The sequence below is a fragment of the Staurois parvus genome, unplaced genomic scaffold (genome assembly GCF_062004578.1).
Source record: "Staurois parvus isolate SC_StPar_1 unplaced genomic scaffold, SC_StPar_1.0 ptg000052l, whole genome shotgun sequence".
In the NCBI taxonomy this organism is placed as follows: Eukaryota; Metazoa; Chordata; class Amphibia; order Anura; family Ranidae; genus Staurois; species Staurois parvus.
Genome location: NW_028317848.1, coordinates 2,811,864 through 2,828,432, shown reverse-complemented (window position 1 = coordinate 2,828,432; position 16,569 = coordinate 2,811,864). Strand labels below are relative to the sequence as shown.

At 42.5% G+C, this 16,569-nt stretch overlaps 1 protein-coding gene across 1 annotated transcript in view; it reads right to left on the bottom strand.

Moving 5' to 3' along the window:
- SPAG1 (sperm associated antigen 1) overlaps positions 1-16,569 on the bottom strand; it is a 114,190-nt gene that overhangs the window by 32,400 nt on the left and 65,221 nt on the right. The window contains exons 13-15 of the mRNA XM_089666487.1: positions 10,803-10,955; positions 7,300-7,454; positions 538-679 (exon numbers count right to left, since the gene is read on the bottom strand). Of these exons, the coding sequence (XP_089522613.1) occupies positions 538-679; positions 7,300-7,454; positions 10,803-10,955 (450 nt within the window). The remainder of the gene's footprint in view (positions 1-537; positions 680-7,299; positions 7,455-10,802; positions 10,956-16,569) is intronic.

Below are 16,569 nucleotides of genomic sequence, written 5' to 3'. Positions count from 1 at the left end.
CTGCCAGGAATACTGGGATTTGTAGTTTTAGGGAAATAAAGTTAATGGGCCCTTTAGCCTAAGGATCCTTGTATAAGAAATGTCTGTTTTGCCACAGCCACCAATGAAATCCAAATATAGATTCTCCAACAGGAGTTGGACTTGGGAGAAGATTGGGTTGGAAGGCGTTTGCTCCCTGGCAAAGTAATGTATGATGGGCTGTTGGTCCTGAGTGGAGATACAGCGTTCAGTCTGGGACCCACAGTCAGTGATAGCCACTGGGCTTTACATAGCTACCTGCTCCCTGTTCAGAACTGAGATCACAGCATCTAGAAGAGGGAAGTCTTTTAGCACGGACTTCCTTTGTGGCTCTGAATTTTCATGCGACCAAATGCCAACAGCCACAAAGGAAGCTGAAGATGAAAGATGTACGCTAGATCTGTATCTATGATGAAACGGAAACTTGGTTGTTTTTGCCTGCCAGGCCATAAGTCCTTCCCCGAGTTCAGGATGTTTGAATCTGACTGGTGGCTGTACTTGGTGATCACCGTGTCTCACCTGTTGGTGTATATGGTACATTCCTCTGGATTTATCTGTAAACACTCTGTGTATTTCTTTACAGCTTCTCTATAGTGAGACTTCTTCACATAATCATTCCCTTCCTGCTTCAAAGACTCGAATCTTTCCTTGGACGATTTTCCTGGAAAAACAAGCCATACAACCTCATGTAATCTATAGCAGACTTTTGATTTAAACGTTTAAGAAAAAGAAATGAAAACTTTTTTTTAGGCAAATGCAATCATGATTTGCTTAAAATGTCATAATGGCATGTGTTTATGTTTTCAAACTTATTACCTTAAGCTTACCAAACATTACAAGGACCTACCTGATTGGATAAAAAATGACTAATGATTACAAAGGTCCTTATATTACATAGTTTTGGTAACTCTAAGGCCTATTGCATACTGCAGCTTGAAAAAGCTCAGTAGTGTTCTTTTTTACTGATCTAAACTGCAACACATTGTTTACAAATAGGAAATCATAAATAGGAAGGCCCATTGGCTGTTACATCACCCCAATTCCCTTTTCATCCGGTTTTTTTTGCCCCTATGCAGTACTTTTTATACACATCTTGTGTCGTTACATTTACTATTTTCTCATTATATCTATTTGCTGATGATGTACTAAATAATTGTGCAAGCACTTTCAGTGTTTCTTATTTCATTTTTCCTTACTGAGGATTTAGTTCTGCATTCTGGCTGTGGATGTCAATAGACGACCTCAGTGTGGAATGTTTGTGGCCCCTTTTTTACGGGGGGTTATTGGGTGTTGTTTAGGGTTTAGACAGCGCCAGTGGCGGTTTCAGTGACTAAAAGAAGTCTTTTAATCCTACATGGCGGTATTTGAAAAACAATATTCATACTGGATGGTATGTAATTCACTCCCTATTCAACATGGTATTTCTGTAACCCTTGTTGTATGTATTCTTACTGTTGTTTATTGAATTTTAGAGTTCCGTTTCATTATACTATCTTCAGTCCATCCCTGATAAAAGAAATATGTTTTCTGAAACACGTTGGGTATTTTACTGAAGATACTATATCTGTCCAACTTTATTATTCCTAGAAGGGCGACTCAAACTTACATTGAATGTACACTTGTACACTATGTCTTTGGCTGCCTTTTGTTTATTTGTTATCACTTTTTGTCCTTGTGAAGTGAAGTTTTATGAACTTTTGTAATAAAATGCTTTTTGTATATATTTTTATGTTGAGTTGAGTTGCCTTTCAAGTCCCACCAGTTCTAAAAAAGGGAAAAAGATGTCTTTCTGTACTATTTTGGGACGTTGGCAACATTTTTGTGAATCCTGAGGTGGTGCTACAAAGTTGTTCAGTTAAAGGTTGAGTTGAGTCCTAGACCAAGCTGTTAACCCTGTAGTCTGCACAGAGATCCAGGATCTGGAAGAGCTGTGTGCCAGGAGGTGTCTGGATCACAAGACTAGCTGAGCAGAATTACAAATTATTTGGCTTGTGGTACTGGGTATGCTCATGTCTATCCACAAGCCAGGATTTAACTTTTAGGTCCAGTGTGTGACTTGCTCTCACGTGGACCAGGAGAAAAGTTCAGCCATGATGCAGTAAGAACCCCTGCCATTGGATTCTGTGTCATCTGTACCATTGTTTGTTTACCATACATATTTTACATTGTGTTGACACAAGTCACAGCGTACATAGAACCTTTCGCACCAACTCCTATCCTGAGAAGCTTATCCCAATGGAAGCCTCCGTATTTATAGCTATAAGACAGTCAGGCTGCAAATACAGTCATTAATATGCTGCTCTTTTATGGATTTTTATTTCTGCAGCAAGGGTTAAAATACCCTCTCCTGGCAGCAAGTTGGAGAGTCCTACCCCTGCTCTTTCTCACAAGCAGCATCTGGGCCTCCAGTGGTCTATCACGCCCACGGCTTCAATAAACAGCACTGCTCAGGAAGAGAGAGAGCTGTTGGTTGGAGCAGTGTGCTGGGTCTCCAGTTGTGAACGATATTAATGCTCAGAAGAGGAGAGTGTCACAACACCCATAAATCATGGACTATCAATCAATGGAAGACTGTAATATGGTCCGATAAATCGAGCTTTACACTGTTCCCAACCATCAGATGTGTTACGTGTGACGAACACCATCCCAAGGGTATGACCAGGACTGTCTTGTGCCAACGGTAAAGAATGGCGGTGCAATCATGGTTTGGGCAGCCATATTGTGGTATTCTGCAGGCCCTACCATCACCTTGAAAAGTAGAGTCACTGCAAATTTTGGCCGACCATGTGCATCCCATGGTGCAGATATTGTTTCCTGAAGACAGCGCCATTTGCCAAGATGATAATGCTCTGATTCACAGAGCTGGTGTTGTCAAATCATAGTTTGATGAGCATGCAGACAAAGTCTCGCACCTTCCCTGGGTGCCACAGTTGCCGGACCTCAATATCTTAGAGCCACTATGGTAAATTTTGGAGAACAAAGTTCGGACTCATTTTCAGCCTCCAGCATCTCTGCGAGAACTGGAATGATTTTTGCATGAAGAGTGGTATCAGATTCCATTATCCACCATCCAAGACTTATATTTGTCGATTCCCATGAGAGTTCAGGCCATCATGGATGCCAAAGGCGGTCCAACACCATATTAGGTAACGATTTTGTTAGATTACCTTGCGTTTCCATAATTTTGTCCAATATATGCAAGTCATCCGGTAACCTAGATGTGCAAAGCCATAACTTTTAATTAGAAGGAAAATAGGGCAGTGCCGCTGCAAGCCTTCTGGCTCGGCTCAACTCTTGGCTCAACTACTACGGTAGGTGCTGGTCCCAGAATGCAGCATGTCTTGATCCACTCAAATGCTGCAGTACAAAAAACTCAAGGCCACTCTCTGATGACGCCAACCGTTCATTTTATTGAAAGAGAGCAGCATTTCCACAGTAGTACGCTTAAGTCCAATCCAGGTAAAATACATCAGTAGACATGGCCAATGGGTGGGAACTTTGCAGAAGCCATTTATTTTCAATAAACTAAATGATTGTTGTCATCAAAGTGAGGCCTTGAGTTTCGTACTGCGCCATACTTTTAATACTTTATTATACGTTACAGTCTACTTTCAGATGGGTCTTCTCTTTTTCCTTCTTACACATAAACATGTCAGTATGATCTAAAATCTGAACAACCTATAAGTGTTAGACTGCAGGAGGAAACCTGAGCACTAGGTAGAAACACAAACATAGTGTGATCATATGGACTTCATCTCCATCTCTGATCATTCTGGCAATTCAGCTCTACAAGCTCTGTCTGGCAAATGTGTTCACCCCAAAGTTACTGGTCCCTACATTGGTTGGGGAATCAACAACCTATCAGGCTGCATGCACAGATGCTGCAACAATTTAACATTGCATGTTGCGACTGCCCTCAGCCTATAAAAGGTGAAATCTGATTGGCTGGTATGGCTCACAGTGCTGCTCCTTTACCTGTGTTATTAAATAACTCTGTACTTATGTTTATGGTGTTGTTTAAACTGGTGACCATGAAATTATCCAGATTGTTCAATCTGGCACTTTGCTTCAGTGATAATATTAGATATTGATCCTCTCACTCAGCTGTTGGGTTCAGAGGACACACAAATATTTGAGAACGTATTCACAATTTTGCCAGTGAATATTCCTGTTAAAGAGCAACACAGTGGCTTAGTAATAAGCACTTATGTCTTGCTGCACTGTGGTCCGTGGTTTGAATCTTGGCCATCTGCATGGAGTTTGCATGTTTTTTCATGTGTTTGTATGTTTTTTTTCTGTTTACTCGGATTTACTCCCATACTCCAAAGACACGCTGATAGGTTAATTGGCTGCTGCCTGATTTGGCCGTAGTACTGTATGTGTGTACAGATTTACTATGCACATGTGTACCACATTCTGCATGCCAGTCCCAAGTTGAGCAACTGGGGAGGGTTGAGGAAAGACCTGGTGATCTAACTCGGAATAAATTTGCCAAGAAAACTCTTTGGAAAAGGCTTTCAGGTGTACTAAACGTGCCCAGGGATCAGGCCAATTAGAACAGCAGAGAGTCAGATATGACTGAAGGAATATATACATACATACTGTACATACATGTTAAATTTAAAGCATACGTAAATACAATTACTAAAATCTCATAAAGCTTTACCATATTAAAGTAATTTTCAATATTCTTAAAACGACAGTTTTCAATAAAATTATTTCTATCTAATAGTGCCATGATGGTCTGTTATTTATTTATTTACTACAGGTATTTATATAGCGCCCACTGTTTAGGAACTCTCTGGCGTGGAGTGACAACGCTCTGTCCCTGTCTTCAAGTTTTTCTCCAGCTTTGCTACATATAGCCTCCCAATAGGGACTGTACTAGCCATGCCAACATGCATTGCATGGACATGTTTTACTGTAGCCACCGTCAGAAAACCTGCCCTGAAAAATGCTATGTAGCCATCACTGCAGTGCAGGCATATAAACAGGAAGTCACTGCAAAGAGGCTGCAGGAGATCAGTAGCACTGAGATGCAAAAAAAAAAAAAAATTATAAGGAAAAAAAGCACAGCAACTGTTCCTGACACGCATTTTGGAAAGCGAAATACCATTCACATAGAGTTTCTATCTACTTCAAACCAAATCCTGCACCTAAAAAGCAAGGTTAATTGTTTAATTTTGCCCACCTCCCTCTTGCGTTGTCACAGAGAAAAAAAATTAAAAAAACACATGTAAAAGAAAAAACTGTTAGTACACCCTGCTTTCTCTGGTTTCCACCTGTGGCTCCTAGGTGAAGGTGATGTTATTCTCTGTCTGGAGGGATTCCAGGGAATATAGTGTACCCCAAATCTTGCTGAGAAGACGTTCTTAGCACTGTGCTGGAGCATCTTTTCACTACATTTGGAGTACTCAGCATTGTCAGATTGTTGAGATCAGCCCTTATCACAAAAGCTGGAGTCTTGTTTACACTGTTATCTAAAGTGTTAAAGCAAGGGTATGGGGGAAGCAGAGATAAACAGCAGACCTTGCATGTGGTGCATGTGGTGCAAGTGTTCAAATAAAACCATTTGAATCACAGTCCAGCAGTCTACCTGCTAAGAAGACACCAACTGACCAAACTTCTGCTAAATATGAAGCTCATTTCAGCTGGTAAAACACACACATCTCCATGACCGTTTACATATATTACATTTTAATATTTTCTGCAATGTGTGGAATGCTGTACAAGCAGCAACACGCCCAGGCTTCCCTGTATTAGGACATGTCAGTGCTATGTCGCAATATTAAAGTGGAACTTCACTCTCTCAATCAACATTGACTATTTTGAATCCTTATACTGCTAGCATTAGTAAATAGATGGGAAAGTATATCATATTTACTGGTCTTAAACTGTTTTTTTTACAGGGGAAGGAGCCATGCTTCTGACGTCATTTATTTATTTCAGGCACTTATATAGCGCTGTCAATTTACGCAGAGCTTTACACATATATATATTGAACATTCACATCAGTCCCTAACCCTCAAGGGGTTTACAATCTAAGGTCCCTAACTTACATTCATACATACACATACTAGGGACAATTTAGACAGGATCCAATTAACCTACCAGCATGTCTTTGGAGTGTGGGAGGAAACCGGAGCACCTGGAGGAAACCCACGCAAGCACAGGGAGAACATGCAAACTCCATGCAGGAGGTGCCATGGTCGGGAATCGAATCCATGACCCATTTACTGCAAGGCAGACGTGCTAACCACTAAGCCACTGTGCCGCCCACAAAGCTGAATAGCTTTTGTATACCCAGCCCTCGATCATGCACTTTTGATAAGTGTCAGACTGAGTAAGTGTCATTTTAAACTTCTTTTAATAAAGCCAGCAAACAGAAAGAACTAATTGTTTTCCCTTGATTTTTACATATCCATTTGGACACGTAAGGACATTCCACCGGTGACCAGCAGAGCTTCCATCTTATTGATACCCCTGTGGGGGAATGCGAGATATGATGTGCCTGTTAGTTTAGGGGTCCTACCTTTACCCCCGGTCACATCAAAGCCAATTTTGAAATTGTGCAACTTACAGTGAAGTCGCAGAATTTCAAAATTGGGTGACCTTCCGATTTCATTGCAATTTGCAAGACATCTGACACAGATGTCTACGTAAATTGCAACAAAAGTAGTGCATGTACTACTTTAGAAATCGGTGCAGCTCCGACCAAGTCGGTACCGCACCAATATGGCCGTTCTAATAGCGGACAATAGGGTGCGACTTGGCATACAATTTACAAGTCGCAGGGTATGCAAATCGCATGCCAAGTCACACCCGATGTGACCAGGGGCTTAAGATGAGTGGCCATATTTATGTTTGGTGGCGGGGATTGAACTCCGTGTGCACCTGGATGTGTATGCATGTCATGTCACAGTTTGAACAGCACTTGCATCTATGGATTGTACGTGTGTACTCTTAGTATTTTATACAGTCATAATATATAAAAGCCAAAGTATTTTGCGTTGCACTTTATCTACTATTGTCATTTCCAGTAGGAGTTTTACCCCATTCACCACAGATGTGTGGATAGGGGATTCAGGTCATTTTTTTTCTTTCAACCTCCTGGTTGAACAAAAAAAAAAAAGATTAATCTATGGGCAGCATTAATGGCAAATGGTTTTGTAAAACAGATCAAAAATGTCCACTGTAATAGTAGAAGCATTCAAAACGCTTTCTGGAGATCATCCAACCTGAAAATGTAAGAGACAAAATAGTCAGCCACACATCACATACCAGTGTCCTTTTCTGGTCTGCTGTTCTTTGAAGTCTTTGCAGCGGCCATGGTTTTCTCTTGCAGGTGAATCTGCATGGACACAGGCACCGATGGAATTGGTGGCAGTTTCTCTCTCCAGTTTGGCCCATCCAGATCAATTAATGTTTTTGTAATTCTGTTTGGACAACATTTCAGGTAATATATTTATATAAACTGTATATTGTAGGTAACCTGCAAATACTCTAAGAACACAATGGAAATATTTCCTCTCTTTTGACACTTTAGCACCACTTTCCATTAGCATGTTAAGTGGCCTTTAATGCCCAGGAAATGGCACAGCTTTTGTATCATGTGACTTTTGAGGATTCCTTGGTTGCTGGTGACATTTTTCTTTCTGGCTCTCACAGCAGTCACATGATCAGGAACCTGTCACACTGACGCCTAATCAGAAACCTTGATTGAGTGCTGTTGGTCATTGTGCTGGGAGAGTGCACTGAGCATGTGTCAACACACATGCTCCTGCTGCCATGGACACATATGTGCAGTGTTTAGGTGTTAAAACCCACCTTTTCTGCTGCTGCATATATATGCTATGCACTCGGAAAGAGGTTAACATTGCAAACGTCCTTCTGCAATCCTTGTGCAAGTCAACAGCATTTAAAACAATAAAAAGTTTATCTGCATAATGCACAGATTGGATGATCAGACATGATATTGCGTATAAATAATTACATTAGTGGACTTTGAAAAACAGTTGGCGTCACTATGTGTTGGACAGGTTGCAGAGCTTTGTACAATATTCTATTCGTCTATGCTGGGAAGGCAATGGCTAAAGCACGACATGGATATTTATGCCATGAGAGGCAAAAGTTCATTTAAAGCTGAACTTCAAGCAAATGGCTAAATAGGCTGATTCAATACATATAAGGTAGTTGTTTTACCTGCCAAAGAATTTGTATTTATGGCCAACCATTTATGAGATTTAAACAGCTCTGCTACACATCGCAGCCCTGTCTGGCATGGGAGGGGACCTAATCTCAGCTTGGGACTGGACAGTAAAAGGAGAAGAAGCACAATGATGTGTCTCCATCATTTTGCTCTCTTCTCCCATCATCATGCTCTTTGCACTGCAGCACACCTGACTGACCTTTGAGCTGCTTTTCCCATCCCCTACAGGAACTAAAAGAGGCTGATAAGTTAAATTTAGATACTTACACTCAAAGTTGCTGCCAAAAACCACAAGACCCATACAGCCAACCTAACAGCCCCCCCCCCCCCCCAAAAAAAAACTGTTTACTATGCTTCAGTTATGAATGAATACATTGAGTGATCAGTACCGCTCATTCAGAAAAAAAAAAAGAGGCTGGTAAATGCAAAATATTTACTGGACTCTTCCCCCACTCTCTATCATGAAGCTTCCTAGTGTGTGCTTGTAGCTGCCAGAGGGAAGGAGAGGAGGGAAACCAGCAGCACTGCAGGGGTAGAGACACACAAGGGGCCTGGGCAGCAGGTGGAAATTTATGGTGCACAGGGAGGGTGATGGGCGCACTGAGGGGGGAGGCATTGGCAATTACTGTAACCAATCCCCTGTATGGTTCTCTCGGCAGCTGAAGAAAGTCAGCAAGAGGGAGAGGAGAAGAATCCATGTTTCAGCTGCTGCAGAGAGCCATACAGGGGATTGGTTACAGTAATGGCCCCCCGCCATGCCAATCACCCTCCCTGCCCACATCCGATTCACCCAGCTGTCTGAGCCCCCCTGCTGGCCTGGGCCCCATACAAGAGGACTGGTGGTACCCCCTTATCCATGGCCCTGCTTACACTGCTTGCATAAACTACATTTATGGATGGCTCACATCACCAGCTGCATTACGAAGCCAGTGGTGTGCATTAGGATGTTGCAGTGCAGATGTACTGATCGTGGCACATTGCACTGTTTACTTTTCTTTTTTTATATAAACAAACTTTGTTGAAATGTCACACAGTGACATTTCATTCAGTTTTACTGGCCGCAGTGCAGTGCAAGGTGGTCCCACTGTGCTGCACTAAAAAAAAAATAGTGCATGCTGTACTTTTGTTCAGCATCCACCTCCAAGTTGTGGTGGTGTAAACCAGCCAAGTAGGAGACAAGGCAAGGCATTTTTCCTTGTCCTGTGGTGGGACTGAACTGGAATAGCCACCACACCTAGTGTAAACAGGCCCTCAATAATGTAATAATGATGACCAATATGCATTCGGTTGTGTCTTTTATACCCTCTTAAAGTTAAGCTTTAAGGGTCTGCTAAACAATCTGCTAAGAAATATATACACAGACATACTTTTTTTTCTTTTTTAATCAGGTGGATGGATCCTCATCTGTTTTGCTAACAGAAGACTTTTGCTTACAGAGCTCAACAGCTCAGCCTCAACTTTCACCATAAAAGTAAAGAAGTCCAAGTCATTTTTTCACATTCTCATGCTCTAGCACAGGGGTCTGCAACCTTTAAGACATAAAGAGCCACTTGGACCCGTTTCCGAGAGGGAAAAAAAGACTGGGAGCCGCAAAACCATTGCAACATTTAAATCCGACACTGCATATATTGCAAAAAACGCTCTGGTCATGAAGGGGGTTTAAGGGCCCAGTAAGCAAAGGGTTAATCAGGGCCACAGTGTATCGTCATAATCACAATCATAGCCTTAGGTCAGTGGTGGGCAACCTTTTTTTTCAACTGAGCCAAATCTCGCCAAAACCACGATTGAAATTTATTTTGAGAGAAACATTTTTAAAACTGAAAATACATCCCCCATATAGTAATTCATCCCCCCTATAGTAATTCATCCCCCCTATAGTAATTCATCCCCCCTATAGTAATTCATCCCCCCTATAGTAATTCATCCCCCATATAGTAATTCATCCCCCCTATAGTAATTCATCCCCCCTATAGTAATTCATCCCCCCTATAGTAATTCATCCTCCCTATAGTAATTCATCCCCCCTATAGTAATTCATCCCCCCTATAGTAATTCATCCCCCCTATAGTAATTCATTCCCCATATTGTGTGAATTCACTTACCTTTGCTCCGCGCGTTCCTCTCGCTGGGTTCCCGCGCCGTTCTGGTCTTCAGGGCGGACTGTGAGAGGAGAGTTCGTCACGCTGCCCCGCCTACATCCGGGCTGCCCCGCCTACATCCTGACAGCCAATGTTTGCCAGCGGGCGCCCGGCACACAGAAGAGCTGCATTAAAAGAGCCGCGGCTTGCCGACCCTATTGCCTGTCACCTGGTGGGCAGTGTGCTCCGGAGCCGCAGGAAAGGTGAAAAAGAGCCGCATGCGGCTCCGGAGCCGCGGGTTGCCGACACCCGCTCTAGCAGTTTTCAGTTGCCCCATCTGATGTTTTAGTTAGAGACAGAGAGGCAGCAGCAAATGAGCTTATGTGTTTCAGAAGTTGTTTCTTACCCTGGTATAAATGCAGTTTTTAATATAAAGGTTAAGTGTTTTTAAAAACTGAGGTCAGTTAGCAGAATTTCAGTTGACTAGAAAAACGTACCTGTTGATACTGTCATTGGCCAACTGTGTCCCGCTGTCTATCTGAAGTGCCACCTTATAGTCCACATATGCCTGTCGGTACCGCTCAAGGGACTCATATGCCATTGCTCTTCTTAACAGAGGCTTAATGGAGAATGGCTGGAGTTCCAGGGCCCTTTGGGAAGAAAGATTAAATGTTACAATATTAAAAGGACATAAATAGGTTGAATGTGTGCAGAGGTTGAAACTGAAATATTTAATATCCAAAAACAAATTAAATAATAGATTAATTCATTCTGAGGGCCAACAAGCCTAAAACAGCTACAAGCATTTTGGAATAAATGTCTCTATAATAAACGCAGCAGCCAATTTAGCCCCCTAAAAGTACACCCCTTGAGGGTTAGGGACTGACGTAAATGTACAATATATGTGTAAATTGACAGTGCTATATAAGTACCTGTAATAAATACCTGTAAAGGCCTGGCTGTGTATGATTTTAGAATGTTTCAGTCACAGCCCAGAGCAAGGATTCTGTAAATGAGTGTCAGAAAAGTGCCATAACTTCTCATCTTTATACTTGTTCCGGGTCAGCGATTTAAAAACACTGAAGTCAAAGCATCAGAATAACAGACAAGAAATTAGGAATCCCAAAGCAGAGTTCAGTAATGGCATGAACAGCATTCATTTTTCATGACCGTGCTCCTTTAAATTCCCTAGGTCCCCAGGCTTCGCGTTGTTGATAAATACAAAGTAAATTGAACAATCAGAGTGTAATGTGTACAATGAGGTTTAAAAGCTAAATCCACCTTTTTGACCATATTTATGATGTAACATGAAACATGGTCAGCCCCCACCCTCAAACTGCTCGGGGGAGGCACTTACAGGCTTGGGGGCACAGTAGGAGGCACTTACAGACTGAGGGTTCTTCTCCCCACTGGCTCCTGTCAAAATTGAATACAGTGTGAGTGTGTGTGGCTCTGTCAATGGGCTGAAGGACTGTTGTTCTCAATGGAGCCCAGAATGTAGTCTAGTAAGGAAAGGAAGTCCTAAAAGTCACACATCATAGCGAAGACCTGTGAGGAGGTATATGAGAGCTTCAGCCTGGGCTCCAACCAGGCCACGCCTGCCCAACGCATTTCACTTTGCCCCCAGAGCTTAATCATGGGGACTAAGCTCCAGAGCGGTATAGGGGGCATGGCCTGGTTTGAACCCTCACTGGGCTTTGCTGTGATGTGTGACTTTTGAGACTTCCTTCCCCTACTGGATGTTTTGAGCTGGGACGAGCTCTGTCCTTGTCGACACTCCTAGCAGTTTGTCATGAAAGAGGACCTGGTGGAGCCTTGAGCGGCACCTATAATCTTTGTTGTCGGACAGTTGTAGTCCATTCATAATTCCTCCAGCTTTGTAGCTGAAGGTCCATACCTCAGTGCAGACCTGAGCTGGAGGAATAGTCTACAGGGGCCAGAGCATTACATTCGCTATCTTTTGATCATGGTTGCAATGATTTGCAGGCTCAAATGCAAAAAAAATACAGTTAAATTTTTGCTTTTTGTAATATGGGTGCCTTTTTATTTTTTTGCAAAAGGTGAAATTCTCCTTTAGCTGTAAGAATAGTCAAATACCATTGTATGGTTAAGGCCCCATGTATACGGGATACTTCTGAACGATGAAAACTGACTGCTGGAAAATGTAGATTAATAAACTTTGTTTAGCCACGTTTGCATATCGTGTTGATGTGCGTTTATATGCGTTTGCGCTTAGAAGCTTTTTTTAAAGATAGGCACAGGAGAACCTCCCAAATGCCCAGAATGCACTGAAAAGTGGTAAATTATTAACTATTTTAGACTGTTTCAGAGAAATACAGAGAGTAGAAGCAGAGACAGCAGTATGTGTTGACATTAGCTTAGGTGTGAGTTGCTCATTAACATTTTTTTTGTTTCCAAGGGTGGGAAAGGTGTCTGGTGGATTGAATCGTGAAGGTCACCTGGCAGGGGGTCTTCATGAGGAATTGGAGGTGTGAATGGTCATTAACATACTTACACTTTTGTTTCCAAGGGTGGGAGAGGTCTGAGGTGTGAATTGGTCATTACAATGTGTGACAAGCTTGGTAGAATATCCTGTTTTCAGTGTTTTGTCCATCTGAGTACCTTAAAACACTTTGCTTGCATTTTTCATGAAAAAAAGGCTCTGGACAGCATCGGGAACTGGAAGAGTTAAAAAAAAATTCAGACGCAAACAGTTATAAACGCGATTTGCTGCGTTTACAAGCATTTTGTGTTTGAAACGCTGATAAAATCTACTCCTAAACGCAAGTTTTCTGCGTTCAAAAAAACCACTGTAAACTCAAATGCCTGTAAACGGCTGTAAACAAAGATGTGTACATGGACACATAGGAAAACATTAGGGTGAGTTCAGGGGCTGCTGAAAAAAACGCTGAACAGCTCCTAAACGTGAGTTTAGCGGCTGCAGTGTACATGAGCCCTAAGAGTAATACAGCAGCTGCAACCCCAGCTAAATATTATACTGATGTTATAGCATGTCAGGCACTAGTAGGAGGATGGTCAAAGGGATATTCCAGTTATGCACTTCTAGAAGAGAGGGGGAAGACCCTTTTGCTGAGCACGCGACAAACCTTAATTAAAGAAGAAAAATTATTGTGAGCATCAAATTATTCACACACAAAGAAGAAAAATGCTGGCACTGGCATCTCTAGGCATCAACTCATTTTCATAGGGGAGGATGTGTCCAGCACATCAGCCCAGACAGCTGTGAGCGGCTCACCAAGGTGTATTCCTTTATGGAGGTTTAAAATAGACCACAGCAGTAAATGTTTTGCTGAGTCACAGAGGAATTTTTATCACGCTCTTTCCACGACCAAACAAAAAGCACATGACGTGTCTCGTGTATGAACAACCTCTAACGTAAACTCATCTCCTCCTTACATGTCATACCCGAGCCCTGATGACAAACATTCACAATAATAAGGAATATTGAAGACACACTCTATAATATCTATGGCCATTTACACAGAAAAGGACATCCAGGTGTCTTTGTATGTAGCTGGTTGTGTAAATCTGGATACATTCTTTGCAGTATACTCTCAAGAAACACAGCTGATTTCAGCACAGCTTTGGACAAACACGGATTTGTGAAGAGTACTCCTAAGCTACCCAGGCGGAGCGGTGCAGACATACACACGAGTTGGGCTGCTCTTCATTCATGTGTCTGTGTCGGGTGGTGCCCTGTGTGGTTGAGGTTTGGCACGCAATACCAGGCAGTATTATTTATGAAGCCAGGGATGAATGAGATTTGATACAACCAATCCCAAACCCAAAAGCTCCAGTCCTTAGTCACTCTCATTTCCATTGCAATAAACTATAATCTCTCCACTCATATACGCAGAACAGAGTTGAATGAACTAGGTGTGATGACCACAGCAAGTAATGGTGATCAGGTCATGAACAGATGCATCTAGTAGACCAGTGGAGGGGTAAATTGATGATCACATGAATAATAGTAAGCAAGATGTCACTTCTGACATCATTGCTTACTACTAGTGAAATCTGTGAATGACTTGTCCAATGTTAGCAGAAATCTGCTAATCAGCTGGAGTGATACCTAGACATGTATAACAGGTAATGACTGTTCCCTTTTCTTTAACCACTTCAAGCCCGGACACTTTCACCCCCTTCCTGCCCAGACACTTTCACCCCCTTCCTGCCCAGACACTTTCACCCCCTTCCTGCCCAGACACTTTCACCCCCTTCCTGCCCAGACACTTTCACCCCCTTCCTGCCCAGACACTTTCACCCCCTTCCTGCCCAGACACTTTCACCCCCTTCCTGCCCAGACACTTTCACCCCCTTCCTGCCCAGACACTTTCACCCCCTTCCTGCCCAGACACTTTCACCCCCTTCCTGCCCAGACACTTTCACCCCCTTCCTGCCCAGACACTTTCACCCCCTTCCTGCCCAGACACTTTCACCCCCTTCCTGCCCAGACACTTTCACCCCCTTCCTGCCCAGACACTTTCACCCCCTTCCTGCCCAGACACTTTCACCCCCTTCCTGCCCAGACACTTTCACCCCCTTCCTGCCCAGACACTTTCACCCCCTTCCTGCCCAGACACTTTCACCCCCTTCCTGCCCAGACACTTTCACCCCCTTCCTGCCCAGACACTTTCACCCCCTTCCTGGCAAGGCCAATTTCCAGCTTTCAGCGCTATCACACTTTGAATGACAATTGCGCGGTCATGCAACACTGTACCCATATGAATTTTTTAGCATTTTTTTGAGACAGATAAAGCTTTATTTTGGTGGTATTTATTCACCACTGGGATTTTTATTTTTTTTTGCTATATAAATAAAAAAGTCCAAAAATTTGAAAAAAAAAGTGTTTTTCTTATAAAATTATGCAAATAATCTTTCTTCATAAATCTTGGCCAAAATGTATTCAGTTATCTTTTTAGTAAAAAAAAATAGCCCAAATTAGTTTATAACTAAAAATTATAATTTTTCAAAATTTTGTTTTTACATTTTTATTTTTTTTATATTATTATTTATGTTTTTTAACATACTGTCACCCTAGCAGTACAGTGACACTGTACTACTTGTGGGGGGTGATGAAGATTTTTTTTTCTTTTTTACTGATTGCTAAAGGCTGTAAAAGCAATAATTTCCCCTTATCTCTGGCTGCATTCTTGCAGCCATTGAGAAGTACTGTGTGAGCTGTGATTGGTCACAGCTTGTCATATGGTACAAGGCTGTTGTTAATAGCCTTGTACCATGTGACCTCTGATCATTCACAGATTTCACTAGTAGTAAGCAATGATGTCAGAAGTGACATCTTGCTTACTACTATTCATGTGATCACTGATTGACCAATTAGTGATCACATTGTCGGGACCTCATACAGAGGTCCCGTACAGCGATCGGTGTTCCGTTGTGTCCTCTGGTGCCACGCGCTCCCAGGGAGCATGAACAGGTTGTAAGTACGTGAGCCGTTTATGAATGGCAACCCGCTCCTGCACTGCTCGCATCCAGCCGTTTATGTACATGGGCGGATGGGAAGTGGTTAAAGTGGAACTTCAGTCAGAAAATTAAGCCTTGCTAGATCACTTCATGCTTGCCCCTTTTGCAGGTATAGCTATGTGAAACATTAAAAATAAGTGCCTATACTGTTTAAAATCCAGTAATACACTTTCGCACCCTGCTCTGCACATGCTCAGTTGCTCTCCATTTTTAGGCTTTTTTAGGCACTGTGCCAAATTTGTAGAGGCTGATCTGCTGACAGTTTACAGATTAAAGCAGAACTAAACCTATCGATTTATCAGTTTTACAAAAACAGTTCAATTCCTGGCATGCCGGGAATGCCAATTGTAGCATTTTCTTGTGTTCTCAACCAAACTGTCAAACCATCAAATGACTAGTGGTATAGCTGATCATATGTGCAGCACCATGGCAGTTGCAGATCAAACAGATGGTAGCTTCCTTGGCTGAAAAGGATAGGAGGGTTTAGTTCTGCTTTGACTGCTGCTCCGGGCTCTGAGTTTTACAAGATGGCAGCCTCTAGCAAGAAGAAACAGGAGCAATCATGCTTGGCTGAAAAGGATAGGAGGGTTTAGTTCTGTTTTGACTGCTGCTCAGGGTTCTGGGCTTCAACAAGATGGCAGCCGCCAGCAAGAAACAGGAGCAATCATGCTTGGCTGAAAAGGATAGGAGGGTTTAGTTCTGCTTTGACTGCTGCTTAGGGCTCTGGGCTTCAACAAGATGGCAGCCTCCAGGAAGAAG